The 21,723-nt window shown below is 36.4% G+C and overlaps 1 protein-coding gene across 1 annotated transcript in view; it reads right to left on the reverse strand.

Moving 5' to 3' along the window:
* PLA2G4A (phospholipase A2 group IVA) overlaps positions 1-21,723 on the reverse strand; it is a 185,651-nt gene that overhangs the window by 75,217 nt on the left and 88,711 nt on the right. The window contains exon 8 of the mRNA XM_042782573.1: positions 9,043-9,179. Within this exon, the coding sequence (XP_042638507.1) occupies positions 9,043-9,179 (137 nt within the window). The remainder of the gene's footprint in view (positions 1-9,042; positions 9,180-21,723) is intronic.

Raw genomic sequence — 21,723 nt, forward strand, 5'->3', positions numbered from 1 at the left:
TATTAAAAAAAAAAAAAAAACACTGTTTAATGGATTCCAACTCATAGTGACCCTAAAAGACAGAGTAGAACTGCTTCATAAGATATCAAAGACTGTAAATCTTTGTGGAAGCACACTGACACATCTTTCTCCTATTGAGTGGCTGGTGGATTCAAACTGCCAAACTTCTAGTTAGCAGCCATACACTTTAACCACTTTGTCACCAATGCTCCTTCTTTATAATAAGCTATAATATGTTCTTTCCATGATGAGTCAGGGTAAAAATAAGCAAAACAAAATCGATCTAGTTACAGAGTTTTGTTTTTGTTTTGTTTTATTGCCATATGAAAGGGATTGATATGATCATACTGCTATTGGAAGTTGTCATTCCACACTGTTCAGCAGAATGATGCAATTATTCAAATCTCATTTATATTATGATAAGATTTCCAATTTCAATCTACATTTATCTGGTCTTTAAATGAATCATCTTATCATTCTAGCAAATATCTCTGTCCTGTATACTGATGCTAGTTAAATCTCAAGGCTGTTCTTTGTTTTACCCTTCCTCCAAAGGTAACTGCTAGATCTAGATCAAGAAGATCCTTCTGGGGGGAGGGTGTTTCTCAGTGTTTAGCACTCTGTGCCACAGTTTTCCAGCCAATTCTCTTCCATGTATAATGGTCATAATTTATTTGTTTTCTAAAAGTTAAAGTAAGCCCGCTCACTGGTGTTCTGTCTCTCACCTTTTTTTTGTCCTCTTCCATGAAATAGTTGGCTTAGAAATACAAGGCTCGGTAAGAGACAAAAAGAGCTCAGATACCTCAACCACTGGCAGTGGTTAAATGCTCTCTGTGTAGCATTTATGACTCTATATCCCTTAGCTTTTGCAAGTGTGAGATGGACAAACTTTTCATGGTGTCATTGTGGTTACAGCCAAGATAACAACAACAACAACAACAAAGACAGAGTAGTAGGCATTATGGCCACTTTTCTGTTTTTGTTTCCTTGGCTTCGCTAAGACATCTGAAGCATAAAAATATCACCCCAATTTCTAACTCTATATACTTTTAAACCTAAATTCTCATCACTTTACTACTAAATGACGTCCAATAATACTAATCAAGTTCCAAAAAGAGTGTCATAAACATAGCAGGTTCTCTTAAAGGATGAGGAGCCCTGGTAGTGCAATGGTTAAGTGCTGGGCTGCTAACTGAAAAGTCTTTAATTCAAACTTACCAGTTGCTACACAGGAAAAAAAGACCTGGTGATCTGCTCCCACAAAAGTCACAGCCTAGGAAACTCTATGGAATGGTTCTACTCTGTCATACAGGGTTACAATGAATCAAAATCAACTCAATGGCACATAACAACTATAAAGGGTTATTTAATGAATGAAAAGGTAGTAAATTAATTTCTTTATAAATCTGGAAAGATTTGCCTATGATTATTTCAATATATTTATATAATGGGTCAACTTATCCCTTCCATATAAATGCATTTAGATGAAGTGTGAAATTTAAAAAGGTAAATCACACCAGAGGACAAAGACTTCTCAGTTCACACCATTCCTCAAAATCATTAGGGTGAGGTTTTAAATACACTAGTGCCTGAATCCCCAAGACTTGCTGAAGAATCTTCAGAGGTGAACATTTAGAATGTCTGTGCTTAAAATTGCCACAAATGATTCTTATGCACCACTAAGATTTAGAATGGCTGGAGAAAATCCTGACAGTTGAGAAGCAAATATCTTAAAACCCTAAAGAAATCTCTATCTTAATTTTTCCCATAAAATGTAGGTAGGTATTCATTTTGTCGCTCAGTCATTAAACAAATATTACCAAAGACAGATCAGGCACTGTGCTAGGCAGCAGAGATTCATTAGTGAAGACGATAGAGTCTCCACTTCAAACAACATACTATCTCCAGCATATATTTTGACTTTCTTAGCTGTCATTTCTTATGTGCCAACTTATGCTAAAATTGTCTTTTTTTGCCCCCAGTGTTCCAGAATTCTTCATACTGTTTAACTGAAAGTTCTCATTCTTGGATTCCATTCTAGTCAGTTAAATGAATTTGACCTTATTGTCTAAAGCAGAAGAGATTTTAGATGGTAATGTCATACAAACAAGGAAGTGAATATCCAGTAGCAGTAGTAGTGAATATCTTTGACCAATGCCCAGCTATGTTGACGAAGACAGCCGAGCAAACATGAGTAGTAGAATACAAAATTATTGTCATGATTCTCACAGTTCACTCATGTCTGTTCTCCAGGTTGTCTAATGCTTATATCTAATAAATAACAAGTATTATCCAAAAATAATTTCAGAAATAATTACCATAAAGGTAGTAACAGTTGAAAGAAAAGCTTTTGTTCTATATAAAACTCTCGTTTGTGATCATAGAAAACTTTGTGGGAGGTCTAGGGGTTCTCCAGATATTTCCGTATTACCTCATTTGTGCCAAATAATGGTCATGTATCAGCAGAATATAAAAACTTACACAACATAGAAGTGTAATTTGTTTTTCCAAGTCATTCTGAATTCCTTCCTTTGAACTTTTTACCTTCTCACCTATATTTTTTAAGAGAGACTGTTAATATGAGTCATCCTGACCACCTTTTCTTCCATCTTAGGAAACGTCTCTTCTCCATAGTTAACACCTTCATAAGTGGTTTATATCTTGTCCTGTCCTGTCTCTTCCTGTATCCTTCTATTTCTTATGTTCAATCTATCACTATAAACTCCTTTTTCACCTCAGACATCTAAAAAATGGGAAAATTCCTTAAATTCTGAAAGCAGAGAAAATACAATTCACTTTCTTGGGTCCTATATTACATTCAAACAATGATTCTGTCTCATTCTTTCACTTTCTAACCAAACCACTTAAAGTAATTGTTGTTATATTAGTGACCATCGAGTTGGCTCCCAAATCATGGTGACCCCACACAGATCAGGATCGGACCACTGTGATCCAGAGGGTTTTTGCCAGCTGGTTTTCTGAAGTAGGAGCACCAGGACTTTTTCCTAGTGTGTCTTAGTCTGGAAGGTCCATGGAAGCCTGTTCAGAATCATAGCAACACACAAGCCTTCACTAACAGACAGGTGGTGGTTGTACTTGAGGTACCTTGGCTGGGAATGGAATTGGGTCTCCTTCATATAAAAGGAGTATTCCATCACTGAACCACCATAAACTAAAACCCACTGCCATTGAGTCAATTCCAACTCATAGGGACCCCCATTGGGTTTCCAAGGCAGTAAATCTTTACAGAAGTAGATTGCCCAGTCTTCCTTCCATGATGTGGCTGGTGGGTTTGAACCACCAACGTTTTGGTTAGCAGTCAAATGCCTTAGGCAGTGCACCACCAGAGCGCCTAACCACCATAACCTTATGCTTTAAATAATGCATAGCTCTTAGTAGGTTCACTTTTCCACCTTTCTCATTCTCACTTTCCATTCACTTCCTAGTCCTTGCAAACTTATTAAGGAAAGGATGCTTTATTTATGTTGCCTAGAGGTTCTTGCTAAAGAACTAATGACATCCATACCCAATCCTTCCCTTACCTCACAGAGTTTTACCTCTATTAAAATACCCTCTATTTCTTGAAATACTCTTCACACTTAACCTCTAGATCTCATCTTCTCTTACTTCTCTTCTTTGTTGGCTTCTTTGCAATATCCATCAAGGTTTTCTTCCCTTTGTCTGTCTATTAAATTTTGAGATGTTCTGGGATTCCACAGATTGCATCGTTGATGTTGACAGCTGGAGTGGTATTGTTGTTATTGTTAGCTGTTGTTAAGTTGATTCCAACTCAGGGAGACATTATATGTATAAGTAGAACTGCTCTGTAGGATTTTCAAGGCTGTGATTTTTCAAAAGCAGATTGCAAGGCTTGTTTTTCCAGGTGTCTTTGGGTGGGTTTGAACAATTAACCTTTCAACTAGTATTCCAGTGCTTAACCTTTTTACTACCCATAGACTTTGAAGTGGTATTGGTAAATATCAATTTCACAAATTGTAGGAATTACCAAAGGAAGACATATAGATGTCATAGAATAAATGGCAACATCTACAGGAAAGCCCACATTAAGGAGAAAAATAGTGAAAGTAGTAAAGAAAATATAGAGGAGAAAGCAATTAGAGAGAATGAACTAGAACCAAAAGGCATGATACAAGGTTTTAAAAGAAGGACAAATTAACTGTGTGAAATGTCTTAACCCCTCAACCACCCTTTCTAAGGAAGTCAAGAAGACTTAGAACTTCAAAAAACACCTTATATTTGGAAATTAGGTGGTCTCTGGGTAAAAATCTATTGTAAGGAGTTAAGGAGTGAGTGATCCTTGAAGAAATGAAATTGATAAGGGAGGATGATCTTGAGAAAATTAGATCTTAATGGTTACAGCAGAAGTTTAAGTACAGGCATACCTGGGAGATGTTGCAAGTTTGATTCCAGACCACCAAAAAAAAAAGCAAATATTGCAATAAAGCTAGCCACACATTTTTTGTTGTTGTTGTTTTTGTTTCCTAGAAGATATAAATATTATGTTTACATTATACTGTAGTCTATTAAGTGGGAAGTAGCACTATGAAAAACTTTGAAATATTGTGAGAATTACCAAAATATGACACAGAGACACAAAGTGAGCACATGTGCTAGGAAACATGCACTGATACTTGTTGCAAGATTTGCCACAAATCTTCAATTTGTAAAAATGCAGTATCTGTGAAGTACAATAAAATTAGGTATGCCTGTATATATAAATATGTGTGTATGTGTATATGGTTGTCCCATAACATTTGATAAGACTTATTTTCAGGACTCTGGCAGAAAAATGAAAGAAGATGTTGCCCCAGCTCTGTAACTAAAACAGAGACTTCAGATCTAATCAAGACTCCATATATACAATCATACCCTCAAATCAGCACTCTGAACCTAGTCTTTCTTTATCAGATAAGTTTAAGAAAGCAAATTTCTTACACTGTATTAGACAGTGGTGGACATAGGGATCTAACCAACAGTGAGTACAGAGAAAGAAAACCATCCAAAGAAGAATAACAAAATGATTGAGTGGGTGAACTCTTTGAAGGGTCCAAGTTTTCCCATCACATTACTCATTAAACAGGCAGGTGCCTGCTCTTTCCTTCAGGGGAAAGAATAATGATGGACTACACCCTTCTTTCAGAAGAGATAAATCATTTTGAGGGTGCAAACAAGGAAGGTGGCAACCATGCTGTAGGTTTTATTTTATAACCAAAGAATGTGGTTCCAGAATATTTAAGAAACTACAGATTCTTCAAAGTTGAACTCTATCTTAATTATATAGATGTCTAAAAGAAGTTATGGTTTTGTGGAAAGACCTATTCTAATGGTGTCCCAAAAGGCTGGATGTGAATTCTGGATCTGCTGTTGATCTTGGCCAAATCCTTGAAATTCTGAGTCAAATTTCTATGACCAAAAAAATGCAGAAACTCTTATCGATCTCACAGTATGAGATGCCAGAGAAACTTTAAAATGCTGGACCTAAGACATTATGATAGATGAGCCTCAGCATGGTTAAGTAACTAGAAAGTACTTTTAAATCAAAGTCCCATACTTTGTAATAAGGTGATACATTTATTTGAGGCATCTGAGAAAGGATTTTTATTTGATTTTCAATTTACTTATTTGAGGTGGGGTGGAAGATAGGAAGTATGAGGTATCTTTTTTTAAAAATGTTTTGTAAATATATTTGTTAAAAGCCAAATGTACAGGGCACAACTATTATACATTCAGATATTCTACCTTTGCATCCAAATTTTGCTAAGTTAAATATATATTTTTTTCATATTTAGTTAGACACAAAGCAGTGAAATTTATTGCATTTCTGCATTGAAAGGCTGTTTTACTCTTCTTTGAGCTAAGATGTCTTGCATTTCATTCTATTTGCCCTAAAGAAGAAAATGAATATCTAGTGAATCATGTCAACTAAGACATGCTTGCTGAAAGACTGCAAATCAGCAAATTGTAAGAAGATTAAATTAATTATGGGTGGAGTATGTTTTGCACTTCTATGATATTTATCCAGAATTGTTTCAGTTGATGTACATTTTATTTTATGTTTTAACTACATTTTAAATTATAAGCAGGTTGAAAAAGAATCAACTTATCATAACTCTTATTACTAGAAACAGATTTGTGGTCAAAAATCATTTTAAGAACCAGAGTGTTTCATTAAGTTAGAACATTTCAATAGTTTTAAGTAATGTTCAATTTTTTTAATTCTTTTTGTTTAATAATGTTTGAGCTAATAAATTCTAAGCATTTATAATGATAAAACTAAGATTAAAAATGCATATTCATAGTCTCATGAGGCAACTTGATCAATTGGCATAATATATGCCCTTTATGCTCTGTGGCCTAGCTTGATGAGTGGTGTCTTGGGTCTAAAAAGCTTGGAAAAGGCCATCTAAGATATAACTATTGGTCTGTACTTGTCTGGAGCAAAAGAGAAAGAAGGAAATCAAAGACTGAAAGAAAAAACCAGTCTATAAGATTAATAGCCCAAAAGCACCATCACCTCATCCATCCTGAGGCAAGAAGAACTAGATAGTGCCCAGCTAACACTACTCAACATGCTGATCAGGAACATAATAAATGGTCTGATATAGAATGAGGGGAAAATGTAGAACAAAAATTGAATTCTTAAAAAAGGCCATACTTACTGGACTGGTAGAGATTAGAGGAACCCTGAGATTATCACCCTCTGATGTCCTTTAAACTTTGTACTGAAACCACACTCAGAGGTCATCTTTCAGGAAAATAACAGATTGGCTCATTAAATAAACAATATTACCCATCAGTACTGTGCTTCTTTAAAAAAAAAAAAGCATCTATATGAGATCAAATGGTCAACATTTGCCCCAAAGCAAAGAAGAGGAGGTAAGTGGGGGTAGGGAAGCTAAATTAATGGAAATGAAACAAACAGGATGGAAATAAAGAGAATGTTGACACATTGCCAAAAATGTCACTGAACAATATGAATGTTGTTGATGTTGTTAGGTCTCATTGAGTCATCTCTGACTGATAGCGACCCTATGCACACCTGAACAAAACACTGTCTGGTCCTGTGCCACCTCCACAATCCCTGCTATACTTGAGCCCATCGTTGAAGCCTCTGTGTCGATCCATCTTGTTGAAGGCTTTTCCTGTTTTTCGTTGATCCTCCACTTTGCCAAGCATGATATCCTTCTCCAGGGAATGGTCCCTTCTGACAACATAACCAAAGTAGGTGATGAAGTCTGGCCATTCTCACTTCCAAGGAACACTCTGGCTGCACTTTTCCTAGGACAGATTTGTTAGTTCTTTTAGCAGTCCATAGTACTTTCCGTATTCTCTGCCAACACCACAACTCAAAAGTGTCTAATCTTCTTTGGTCTTCCTTATTCTCTGTCCAGCTCTCACCTGCTTATGCCAGGTGCACCTTAGTCTTCAAGGAGATATCCTTGCTCTTCAGCACTTGAAAGAGGTCGTTTGCAGCAAATCTTCCCCATGCTATACGTCATCTGGTATCTTGACTACTGCTTCCACTGCTGTTGATTGTAGAACCAAGTGATATGAACTCTTTGACAACTTCAATCTTTTCTACATTTATTGTGATGCTGCTTATTGGTCCAGTTGTAAGGATTTTTGTTTTCTTTATGTTGAGGTATAATACATAATGCAGACTGTAGTCTTCAATCTTCATCAGTAAGTGCTTCAAGTCATCCTCACTTTCAGCAAGTAAAGTTGTGTCATCAGCACATCGCACATTGTTAATGAGTCTTCTGCTAATCCTGATGCCATGTTCGTCTGCATATAGTCCAGTTTCTCAGATTATTTGCTCAATGTACAAATTGAATAACTATGGTGAAAGGATACAATCCTGATTTTAAACTACATAATGTCCCCTTGTTCTATTCTAACAATAGCCCCTTGGTCTATGTCCAGGTTTCTCATGAGCACAATCAAGTGTTCTGGAATTCCCATTCTTCTCAATGTTATCCACAATTTGTTATGATCCACACAATCAAAGGCTTTGGCATAGTCAATAAAACACAAGTAAACATCTTTCTGGTATTCTTTGCTTTGAAGCAAGATCCATTTGACATCAGCAATGATACCCCTCATTTCACATCCTCTTTTGAATCTATCTTGAACTTCTGGAAGTTTTCTGTCAATATACTGCTGCAACTGATTTTGAATTATCTTTGGTAAGATTTTACTTGTATGCGATATTAATACTATTGTTCAATAATTTCCACATTCCGTGGGATCACCTTTCTTTGGAATGGGCACAAATACCAATCTCTTCCAGTCACTTGGCCAGGTAGCTGTCTTCCAAATCTCTTGGCATAGATGAGTTAGTGCCTCCAGCATGGCATCTGTTTGTTGAAACATCTGAATGAGCATTCTCCCAATTCCTGAAGCCTTGTTTTTCACCATTTCCCTCAGTGCAGCTTCAACTTCTTCCTTCAGTACTATTGGTTTTTGATCATATGCCTCCTCCTGAAATGTATGATCATCAACCAATTCCTTTTGGTACAGTGACTTTGTGAATCCCTTCCATCTTCCTTTGATATCTCTTGCATCATTCAATATTTTTCCCATAGAATCTTCAATATTGCAACTCAAGACTTAAATTTTTTCCTCAGTTCTTTCAGCTTGAGAAATGACTAGTGTCTTCTCCCTGTTGGTTTTCTAACTCCAGATCTTTGCACATTTCATTATAATAATTGACTTTGTTTTCTTGAGCTGCTGCTTGAAATCTTCTGTTCAGCTCTTTTATCTTGTCATTTCTTCCATTTGCTTTAGCTATTCTCCATTCAAGGGCAAGTTTCAGAGTCTCTTCTGACATCCACTGTGGTCTTCTCTTCCTTTCCTGTCTTTTTAATGACCTTTTGCTTTCTTCATGGATGTTGTTCTTAATGTCATCCCACAATGACACAATATGTATAGAAATTGTTAAATCAGAATGTAATTTGCCATGTAAACTTTCACTAAAAACACAGTAAAATATTATAATTTTTTTAAAAAATGCATACTAACCATGTGGAGCCAGAAAGACCAGCAATGTAGGTAGCACAATCCAAAATCCCTGATTCATACAGTGCCTTCATTACACCGGAGAATCCCACCATGGCTCGGAAGCCCCCACCTGAGCCCAATATGGCCACCACAGGCACCTGAAAGGATGAAACCAAAAGCTCATATGTGAAGTAAATATCATAAACATATTCCCTTTTAATTTTGAATTTTATATTGTAAATTTCCTATTTGTCAAAAAGTGTTGTAAATTCATACATACTTTTTTTATTTTATCCTCTCAGAAATCAAGTAAGGAGGGCAGAAGGGAACTATTCTTACATTTTACAAATAAAAGCTTTGAAAGGATGACGTTATTCTCTTAAGAACTGTTAGCTGGTAATCCAAAGTTGAATAAGCTTGCCTTCTTATTTTAGTCTAGAATCCTTACAGCTCCTTTACGCTGCCTTATTTAAAAATATATGCCATTATTCAAGCCATTAAAAAAAAAGCACTTGATCAACTGAACAATATACAGTTTTTGCATTTTTATTTAATTCATTAAATAAAATTGTTTAAGTAGCCTTTCTGTATCAGACATTCTGAGTGGATCTGAGCAATATGGTTGTTTTTTATGATGCACAAATATCATAATAATTATGGCAATAACAATGATGATAGATGACATTCATTGAGTACTTATTATTTGGTAGGGACTATCTTAGAATTTTACTGAAATTGTTTTATTTAATCTTCCACTAAATCTCTATGAGGTTTCCATTTTACAGACGAGGAAATCAAGATTTGAATGACATCACCTTTAAAACAAGTCCAAGGTCATATAACCAATAAGTAGTGGCATAAGGATTCACATCCTAGGAATTTAATTCCCCAAACCAGGCTTATGCTATTATGCCTTACTATAATAAAGTGCTACTAGCTGGCATAAGTATGAGGTCCATAGAGAAGATAGTCGGTTCTAATCAGAGGAACTGGAGGGTTTTAGGAAGTCTACACAGACAAAGAAAAAAAAAAAAAAGGAGACAACTGATCTTAATTATAAAAATTAGTAAGTATTCCACAGGAAGATTTGGGAGTAAAGAAGTGGTTCATTCTGATAATAGAAGCACCATTAGTCAGCAACAGGAGATAAAGAGGCAAAGAAGCATAAGCTGGCTGAAACATAACTAAAAGATGCAGGGTTTTTTCATTTGGGTATGGTTAGGTTACCATTCTCTTTGTAGTTCTTAACTATTGTTGCCTAACTCGACGGCACATAACAACAACAACAACAACAAAGAAAGCATTTTGCTTTTATATCTCTAGAGGAATGCTTCTCAAAGTATACATTGCTTCTAGGGAACACAGGAGGTAAAACATATATTCACAATAACATTAGGATGTTATTTGTTTTGTTTTTCCCCCACTGTGATTCTCTCATGAGTGAAAACGGAATTTTCCAGAGTAAAATGATGTCTCATATTGCAACTAATTGAATGCAAAAACAGACGTGAGAATCCAGCTGTCTTTTGTTAAATCAGACAATAAAGATAATTACACAAATCTAAAACTATTTGGGGGTTTGAGGTGGGAATTACAGCTATTTTAAAACAATATGTTATTTATATTAAAACATAATGCATTTATTAAAACAAAACAAAACACACTCACTGCCGTTGAGTCCGATCTGACTCACAGCGGCCCCCCCTTGGGTTTCCAAGGCAGTATCACTATGGAAGTAGATTGCCCAACCTTCCTTGAGAGGAGTGGCTGGTGGGTTTGAACCACCAGACCTCTGGTTAGCAGTCAAGATGCCTTAGGCACTGTGCCACCAGAGCTCTTAATGGATTTATTACTACTTAAAATAAATACTTTAAATTCTTTTCAGTTTTAGTGTTTAATAAAGTAAATATTGATAAATATAAAAACAAACCAAAACCCAAACTCACTGCTGTGAAGTTGGATCCAACTCACAGAGACCCCTCCTTGGGTTTCCAAGGCAGTATCACTATGGAAGTAGATTGTCCAACCTTTCTTGCAAGGAGTGGCTGGTGGATTTGAACCACCAGCCTTATAGCACACATAAACAAAATATCTCTGAAGTTTTCAGTTTGGTTTTTTTTTTTTTTTTTTGAGAGTGTAAAGGGGTTCTGAAACCAAAAATTTTATAAATGCCGCTCTAAGGTTTCAGGAGGTTGGTGAGTATAATCCAAAATTCCATAGGAAAATTCCAACCCTGTAGGAGACAAAGTGGTGGGAGAGATAAGGAGGAAAGCAGGCAGAAATGGGGCAGATGTATGGGAATATTCACTGTAGTGACAGAGGCTGAAGTGAAGGTAGAGTCAACTGGCTGGGGTAAGGGAAGGTATTTTGTTTTTGTTTTCCACTAACAACAATTATCAAGGAAGAAATTTTAAATGAAACAAAAGTTTCAGCACAAAGCAGTCCAAAGCTTCGTAAGAGATAAAATGAATAATCATACAAACAAAATGACCAAACGTGGTAGAGGGAGTGGAACCTCATCCCAGTAGAGATGCCATGAGTGGAGTGTCAAAGCCTTAAGGGGTATACAGGTTTTCAGGTTTTATTTTCTACATTAGTGAAAATGTCTAATTTGCAGATATGTACACAATTGCAAGTACTTTTGATAGCTCTGTCAGATCCCTAACAGTCCAATTCCATGACATCGAGAGGACATGATGCTCCTCTCCTCTTCTACTCCTAAAGCTACATGTAGGACGAGTCAAACAGAATCAAGATATATTTACAAGTAAAATTTTTAACACTTCATGACCAATCTCATGTCAGGAGTAAAAAGTGGAAGGAATGTGGTCAGACTGTTTGACATTTCTGGCTTTGGTCATTAGCATATGACGTTATTCCCAGGAAAAGATCATGGGGCAGAGAGCCAGGCTGAAGGCTTGATCTCAGAAACACTGAATACACAGCATGAATGCATCGTGCTCCAAGAAAATGGAACCTGGTTGTTGAGTGCCCACTTACCTACATGATATATTTGTATTCATGGAATCATTGTTTAGAACTAGAAGGATCAAAAAGATTATAAAATACTCATATATGGAAAAGAAAGTTTGTAGAGGTTTCATTAGGAGTAGGCTAGTGAATAGGACACCTAGGAATAAATTCCTAATCCACGGCTCTTTTCTCTAGCACTGAGAAGTCTTAAATTGAAGGACACTAGGCATGACCATTCTGAAATAACTTTCAACAAAATAATAGGTAATTAATAAGGTACAGCTCTTTTTCCTAGCTCTCATTATAAAACAAACAAAAACTGTTGACAGATTTTGGGTAATATTAGCCCTAGTAGCACTATATTTGCATAAAACATTATTTAATAATATTTCCCATACTTTTCTCCAATGATTACAGGAAATGAATGTCCTTTTGCCAAAAACCTGTGTTTTGATTAAATTTATTTTGATGCATGGATATACAGACATTATTCATTTCCTCCCTTGAAAAAGGATAATTCTGCAATGCTCAAGGATTTTTTTTCCCTGTGATTTCGCAATGCCTAAGGCATTTGACTGCTAATCAGAGGATTAGTGGTTCAAACTCACCCACTGCTCTGCAGAAGGAAGATGGGGCAATCTACTTCTATAAAGTTTTACTGCCTCAGAAACCCAATAGGGGATCGCTGTAAGTCAGAATCGACTCCATGGCAGTGAGTTTGGGTATTTTTGGAATAATTATATAGAGATATTTGTCTCCTTGGTACAATTTCATGTTTTAAAGAAAGAAACCACCTTCTGTTTAAACTATCGCAAGTCTTAAAGAAGATGTACAAAAGCTATCAAAATACAAAGACAATTTTTTGTTTTAGAAGTGATTCTTAGTATTAACACTAATGATATTTACAAAAATTAATTTCACAGTAAAGTACTTGATAATACATTGACCTAGAATATTATATTCACAGTCATTTTTTAATTTACCTAGTCAAGGTGATTTCAAAAAGTTTTTATCATTTTATAGAATAGTACAAAAGGAGATTGTGAGTCAAAACAATTTAAGAAGCATAAAAATTTTCTATACTGCCACTTCATTACTATTATAGACAAAACAAACAATCCCATTTCCACTGAGTTCATTCAGACTCATAGAGACCACCACTGGGTTTCCAAAGCTGTAAATCTTTACGGAAGTAGACTGGCTCATCTTCCTCTCACAGAGCAGTTGGTGAGTTTGAACCACCTAACTTTTGTTTAGCAGCCCAATGCCTTAATCACGGCACTACCAGAGCTCCTAGTATCGTAGATAGGTAATCATAATAATTTAAATCATTATATGGTTGTATGAGCAATAAAAAAAACCCAAACTCACTACCATCGAGTTAATTCCAACTCGTTGTGACACCACCTTTGGGTTTCTGAGGCGGCATCTCTACGGAAGTAGATTGCCCTGTCTTCCTTCTGAGAACTGGCTGATGGCTTTGAACCTCCATCTAGCCTTCTGGTTAGTAGTCAAATGCCTTAGTCAAATGCCACCACCAAAGCAATAGTTGCTCAAATATTGTTCCTTTTTCTCTTCTCATTGATAAGATCAGGAGAAAAAAAAAAAAAAGGAATGATGATGTTCCTTATTCCATTTTCACATTATGGAATTTTCCCTGTATTTTCTTTTAGTTGATCCCAAATCACTCATATGTGCCTGCCAGTTTGTAGAAAAGTATGTTATAGAATATTAAAGTGACACCCTTTCTATTTTCATTTTTGCTGAGAGTCTATTTTCTAAAGAACCAACTGCTCCTACCCCCATTCCAAAGCACAAAACTAGACATGAGGATACCTGCAAAAAGATACCTAAAACCTAGTTTTGCAACCCTTACTTGACCATTTCCTGCTAATCCATAAAAGGGGTTGGAGGAAATCAGTTGGAAATTAGAGAGTCTACCCTTAGCATAAGAGTATGTATTCTGATTACCAGTCAAATGCCTTAGGCACTACGCCACCAGAACTCCCTTTTAAAGATTAAATGCAATGTAATAGTGATTATCCCATTTCAAAACTATTTAGTCTTTAAATCTCTCATTTCTGTGTTTTAGGTGGTTCGTTTTCTTGCTTTGTTTTGTTTTTGTTTTAACTAGAGGACAGAAGCAAAGGTGGAAGTTATTGAGTCTAATAATTTCCTGGTGCATTTTCTCAATATCACTAATGCTAGAAACAGATATGAACACCTTCCACCCAGTATCAGCCTTCCCCAGATGATGTTTAATCTATTTCTGCTCAGAAACTTAGGCAAAACATTTGCATACACAGTCAAAGGCTTCATTGACTTGGTTTGCTTCAGGAAGTTTAGGAAAAGTGGCATGTGTCCATCTTATTTGTATCTGTTTACAACTTTTAACATGATATTTTTAATTTACAAAATTTTTAAAATGAGCTTAAATGAAATAAAAATGTATCATTGTTATTAAATTGTCTTTTTCATTTGACCCTTGACCATTTAAATCCAGCCATTTGCCTCAATGGATGCCCATTCAAAAAAAAAGAAAAAAACTCACTGCTGTCAAGTCGGACCCGACTCATAGCGACCTCTCCTTGGGTTTCTGAGGTGGTATCACTATGGAAGCAGATTGCCCAACCTTCCTTCCGAGGGGTGGCTGGTGTGTTTGAACAGCTAGCCTTCTGGTTAGCAGTCAGATGCCTTAGGCCTATGCCACCAGAGCTTCTGGATGCCCATTATACTTACAAAAACAAACCAACAATACCTGAAACAAATGTAGCACTTGTCTCCATGTTCTTCCTTCTTCACTGTTCCTGACATGTTTGTACTTTTTTGCCTCTCTGATCCTGTTTCTCGTACAGCTCTGTATATTTCAGTGGTCAGCTGGATTTTGGTCCCCTCACAGAGGGGGATAACCCTACTGTTATAACCCTACTGGATAAACCACAGGATAACCCAACTGATTTACCCTCAAGACCTCTTGGACATTTGCTCCTTAACTCAGGTTTCAGTTCCACTACATTCCTTGAGTGCTCCCGTCCTACCACTACCTGATATGAAAATAGTCCAACTCCACCTCTTGAGTCCTTGAAAGGACTTGGAACCCCACATCTGCTCACTTCCTCTTTCTGTGCACCACTAAAGAGAGTCCTACACTGTCTGCCCTTCATTGTCCACAATCTAGAAGGGAAATAAGAATTAATAATACAAAGTGATATTGTCAAAATAGATATGGAAATGAGAAGGAGAATATTCTAGATGAAGAAAAAGCATAAACAAAGCAATAGTCAATATTATTGACAAACTTAAATTTAATTTCTATCGACTCTTTAAGACATTGTTTTTCCCTCCTACTCTTCTCTCACTAGATGATTTTATTTTCTGGAGTCTTTCACTTGAACTCATTACAAACTTAAATACAGAAAAGCACACCGGGAATAAATTATTGAAGTCTCAATTTACACTTCTGTTTTCATCCAAAGCTACCTGTTTGCTTAAACTTAAATACTATCCTTATCATCTTCCTTGAAAGGAAACATTTTCTCTTTTATTCCCTGATGAAGGTTGGAGTCAAATCTCCTCCTCTCATTTTTCCACAACTCTAATTTCAGATTTTAGTCCCTCAATCAGCTTTGTTCTGTTATGGTCATATACTAGGGAAAACAGATCGTAGAGTAATATCTCACTTTGTAAAAGAGACTGAAATTGGAAAACTGCATGTGACCAAATGCCATTTCAAAACCTGTTGCCATCGAGTATATCTGACTAACAGCAAAGCTATAGGACAGAGCAGAACTGCCCCTATGGTTTCTAAGGCTGTAATCTTTAGGGAAGTAGACTGCCGCATCTTTATCTCATGGAGTGGCTGTTAAGTTCAAACTGCTTAAATTGCCAACATTTTAGTTACCAGCTGACAGCTAAACCAATGCACCACCAGGGACTATGAAAGCCATTTTAGAACAAAAAATTCTGAAGATGTGACGCTGAGCAATTAAACTATATTAAAAATCCCCATACACAAGGTCTTGCATATTTTGCTCATAGAAAATTATTTCAGCCCTTATTCATGGAGAAATTTTACTAGTTAGAGACTATTCTAACAATCAGCTTGGATATTAGATTTGAATTGCACAATGACAAGGCTGAAAGACAAAAAGATAATCTGAACAAATTACTTTAAGTGCACACATGGAGCATGGGGAAATGGCAGTTGATTGCAATGGAGAATTTAAGAAGCAGTCTGAGAAAATTCAAATATTTTCAATCTGGACCCACATGATTAAAATCAATACATTTTAAAAATATTTTTTGCTTAGGAGAATACAAGTTTCGGTTATTAGAAACATTACCTACTTGACTAGTTTTTCTCCAGGCAGGAAAATAATGTACTATTAAGTGAGATAATTATTTCTCTCAGGTATTATGTCATAGAACAACAAGACCAAGGAATATACTAAACCAAAAACACCAACTATCATTGAGTCCACTCAGACTCAAGGCAACACCCTATGTGTCAGTAGAACTATGCCCATGTGGTTTTCAATAGCTGATTTTTTGGAAGCAGATTTCCAGGCCTTTCTTCCAAAGCACATCCGGGTGTACTCCAACCTCTAGCCTTTCAGTTAGCAGCTGAGTCCATTAACCCACTGCACCACCCAGGGACTAAAAGGAGTATGCTATTTCCAAAAAATCAGCCATTGAAAATGCAATGGAGCACAGTTTTACTCAGTCAGTTTTACTGACTCAAAAGTAACTGTTTTTCTTAATATTATTATTTTTTCTTTATTATTTTACTGTATAACTACTATAGTCCCTACATATTGTCCTGAATGCTTTAGTGAATGCATTAGTAATTATTCTTTCACCCTAATAAAAACATTATCTCCATTTTATAAACAAAGCTCAGAGGTTAGCAATGTACCCAGGGAGGCCAATTGGCTAGTAATGAATTGAAAATGAAGATCTTGGCAGGGAACAAAGAAACAGGGGCAAAAGAGCCCCTGGTTCAAGGATTAAAATAAATATGGAAAAATATTATTTTTGTGTGGCAATGAGTGGTGGTGAATACTTTGTTTTTGCCAAGAGAAAGAAGAAATTCTAGGAATGATTCCCAAACATATGAGTTTAATATTCTCAAAAGATATCCCAGAGAAAAGGCAAAATTACCTCATTTCCCATCTGCTGCCTAAAAGTCAATATACTGTCATTTGCATGAAGAATATTAAGCCAAGCTCTCTTTTCTGAAGAAAACCTACTACTCCTTTCCGTAACAGGAAGAGTGTCTAGGAAGTCTATAACTTATAGCAGCAATTTTTTGTTTGTTTTTCATTCTTATTGTGATAAATTTATATATAACAAAACAATCAAAATTTTTAATCTTTACGTGAACAGCTCTGTGACATTAATTATGTGTATCACATAGTTCAACCATGACATCTCCCTTTTCCCAAATTATACCATCATCCTTAACAGAAGTTTAGTAGCCCCTAAGCATTTAATAGGGAGCTCTGGCAGCATAGTGCCTAAGGCAACTGACTGCTAACTGGAAGGCTGGCGGTTCAAACCCATCAGCCACTCCTCAGAAAGAAGGTTGGGCAATCTACTTCCATAGTGATACCACCTCAGAAAGCCAAGGAGGGGTCACTATGAGTCGGGTTCGACTCGACGGCACATAACAACAACAACAAGCATTTAATTTTCCTTTCTTTCTCCAACCCATCCACTTCAATTACCTTTAGAAAATAAGAATCTAAGAACAAAGACCAACTGGACACTTACACCAATATATCTAATTTACCAGTCCAAAACTGGCATCTTCTCACTCAAACCTCAACTTAGATCCTCCCTAACAACCTGATACTGTCATCCTCCCTAACACCGTGATATTATCATCCTCCCTAACAACCTGATACTGCCAATCCTCTGTTTTTCCTCTCTGTAGTTAATGCATCCAGTGAATACAATGATAAACTGCTTAGATCTGTGCTCTCACTTATCCCTTGGTCTTTGTCTTGGTTTCCAAGGCTGGCATAACAAAACACCGCAAAGCAGGTGGCTTTAAAGAACTGATATTTATTTTCCCACGTTTCTGGAGGAGAAAGGAATTGTTCCATAGCTCTCTCCTGGTTTCTGGTGGCTGCCAGCAATCCTTAAAGTTTCTTTGCTGCTTATAGATGTGTCTACCACTGTCATCACATGGGTCTACCTTCCCCCTGAGTGACTGTTCTAGTGTCTGTCTTTCTCAAAAATAAGGTATCACTGAGAAAGAATTGGGATTATGACCAATATTACTGTGGTATGACTTTGTTAACTCAACTGTTAACATCTGCAAATAAAAACATATTTCTCCAAACAACGTCATAGTCTCTTATTCAAGGATTAGGACTTTGATATAATTTTTTTGGGGGAGACACAATTTAATCTATAACACTCTGTTTTCTGGCCCATCAAAATTCATATATTTCCCAGCTGCTTTGAGAGAAGACCTATTCCATACTTCTCTCTCTCTTAGCCTTTAGTGGTTGCCAACAATCCTTGGTGTTCCGTTTGCATGTGACTTTTTCTCCTTGTCTGGTCTCTTCTTTTATAAAACACCACTCAAAGAGATTAGGACCCTACTAAGTCATGATTTCACTAACCTAATTGATAAGATCTTCAAAGAAAGACTTGTTTTCCTCACACAAGGATTTACATTCACAGATGGAAGTGTTAGGACTTCAACACAGTTTTTTGAAGAGGGGCATAATTCAGTCTGTAACAGTTTGGAAAGACCTTCCCTCACCACACACAACAAAATCTTTACTGAGGATCTACCCTGTTCCAGAAACTATGCTATGTGCTTGGAATATAGCGATGAATAAAACAAACATTGTTTTGTCCTCTTGAAATTTGTAATTATTATGAAAAAAATAGATATTAAGTGAATAATTACAGAAGTATTTTTTAAGCACAATTGTAAATGCTAAGAAGATAAAGTGCATAAATGTGTCATAAGACAATATAACTGAGAGACCTAGCTTACAGTTATATATAGAAAGGGAGAGGGTTGCTGAAAGAGAGTAGCAGAAGAAATGACCTATGAGCTGAATAAAGAATAGGTGGGGTTTAGTTAAGTGAAAAGAGGGTGATATGAGGAAAGGAGTGATGCAGGGGGTGCATATTGCAATGAGAAGAAACAATGGATGAGCTCCAATTGGAAAAGAGTTCTGCAGAGACATTTAGTGCACAGGATTACAGTAAATTTGGGGTGAACTGGCAAAAAAGGAAGATGGAAATACATTGTGGGTCCAGGATCCTAAGAGCTGTACAAGAATTTTTAGCGTGGGATAGATAAATCAGGTTTGTGTTTTTGAGAGATCTAGTGTAAAGGGACAGTGGAAAAGAGGGAAGGCACAAGTAAAGCTATAAAGCTTGGAGGTTAGTGAGCTTTTGTAAAACAGGTGGTAAGAGTGGATGACAGTGTGTTGGAACAAGAGTGGTAGCAGGCCACAGTGATTACCCTGGGTCATATCAGAGCATTTTGCTTCATCTCTTACTGTGTTTTGTTTTGTTTTAGGAGATATAATCTCTTTATTACTGAGTAAATGTGGGAAGGGATGAGGAGAGGGAGATGTCAGAAGACTCTCAAGTGTCTTGAATTAGCAACTGGGTAAATAATAGCATTCACTAAGATGATCGATGAAGGTGAAATAATTTTGAAGGAGAAGATTTTGTGTTCAGATTTAGGTATACAAGTGAAGATATCAAGTAGATATATAAGTATTCTGGTCTAAAGCTCAGAAGATAAGTTCTAAGTTGTTGATATAAATGTGAAAGTTCTTAGCACACAGGTGATGGAGGACTCCACAGGAGAGAGAAAAATTACTTAAGAAAAATATAGAATGAAGGAAAAAGAGAGCCTAGTACTAAGGAGCTCTGGTAGCATAGTATCTAAAGCACTTGACTGCTAACCAGAAGGCTGCCAGTTCAAACCCACCAGCCACTCCTCAGAAGGAAGGTTGGGCAATCTATTTCCACAGTGATACTGCCTGGGAAACCCAAGGAGCGGTTGTTCTGATTTGCATCCAACTCGATGGCACGTAACAACAACAGTACTGAATCTTGAGGAACTCTTAATATTTAAAAAGAAGAAAGATCTGGTAAAGGAAACAAAAGAGGCATTATAAAAACCAAGAGAAAGATCTAAGCAAGTCAAGAGTAGAAAATGTTTTAATAAGTAGGAAAATTTTGGTCATTTGGGCCTGTTAGGTTGGGTAAAGTAAGAAAAAAACAGTGACTTGCACATTTATTAGTTGATACTGGTAACCAAGTGTTGGTAACAAAATGACATAGAACTAGGAATATTAATGCTGATATCAGAGAGATCTTGGCTGAATCAGAAAATACCAGATGACATTCACCTGTGTTTTATTGAATGTAAAAGTATTTGACTGTGTGGATCATAACAAATTATGGATAATATTGTGAAAAATGGGAATTACAGAGTACTTAATTATGCATTTGCAAAACCTGTACATATCCCAAGAGGCAGTCATTAGAACACAACAAGGAGACGGTACTTGGTTTAAAATTAGGAAAGGTGTGAGTTAGGGTTGTATCATTTCACAATACTTATTCAATCTGTATGCTGAGCAAAGAATCTGAGAACTTGGACTATATGAAGAAAAATGTAGACTGGAGGAAGACAAATTAACATAGTGTGATATGCAGATGACACAACTTTGCTTACGAACATGAAGAAGATTTGAAAAACTTACTGATGAAGATCAAGAACTGTACTTTCAGTATGGATTACATCTCAACATAAAGGGAAAAAAAAAAAAAGAAAATCTCACAACTGGACCAATAATCAACATTATGATACATGGAGAAAAATTGCAGTTTTTAGGGATTCATTTAACTTGGATCCACATGGACATCAAGAAATCAAATGACTTATTGCATTGAGCAAATCTGCTGCAAAAGACCTTTTTAAATATTAAAGAGCAAAATGTCACTTTGAAGACAAAGATGTGCATGACCCAAGTAATTGTCTTTTCAATAGCCTCATATTCATGTGAGATCTGCACAGTGAATAAGGGAGACCATGAAGAATAAATGCACTTGAACTGTGATGTGGGTGAAGAATATTGAAAATACCATGGAATTCCAGAAGAATGGACAAATCAGTTTTGGAAGAAGTAAAGTTGGGATGCTCTTTAGCAGCAGAATGGAAAGACTTTCTCTTCCATACTTTAGTTATGTTATCAGAAAGGACCAGTTCCTGGTGAAGGATATCATACTGGGTAAAGTAGAGGGTCAGCAGTAAAGAGAAAGGCCCTCAATTAACTGTAATGACACAGTGGCTGCAATGATGGGCTCAAGTGTGGCAACAATTGTGAGGCTCGTTTAGGACTGGGTAATGTTTTGTTCTTTTGTGTGTAAGGTCTCTGAGTAAGAACTGACTCAATGACATCTAATAACAAGAGAAGTTTACATTCTCGGGGTGTTGCTGTTAACACACTCAGTTGCTGATAGATTGGAGTTGGAGTCCCCCAAAGGCACGTTGGAAGAAATGCCTGCAGATCTACTTCTGAAATAGCAGCCACTGAAAATCCTATAGAGAGGAGTTTCCAAGATGAAGGACTATGCAGATACACTATTCAGATCCTCCACAACAAAGACTCAAGAAAACAAGTGGAATGGATACAGATAACAATCCTGGAATTCAGAGCTTCAAATGAAAAGATAAAGAAT

The sequence above is a fragment of the Orycteropus afer genome, unplaced genomic scaffold (assembly GCF_000298275.1).
Source record: "Orycteropus afer afer isolate SDZICR_OR568_19922 unplaced genomic scaffold, OryAfe1.0 scaffold00373, whole genome shotgun sequence".
Classification (NCBI taxonomy): domain Eukaryota; kingdom Metazoa; phylum Chordata; class Mammalia; order Tubulidentata; family Orycteropodidae; genus Orycteropus; species Orycteropus afer.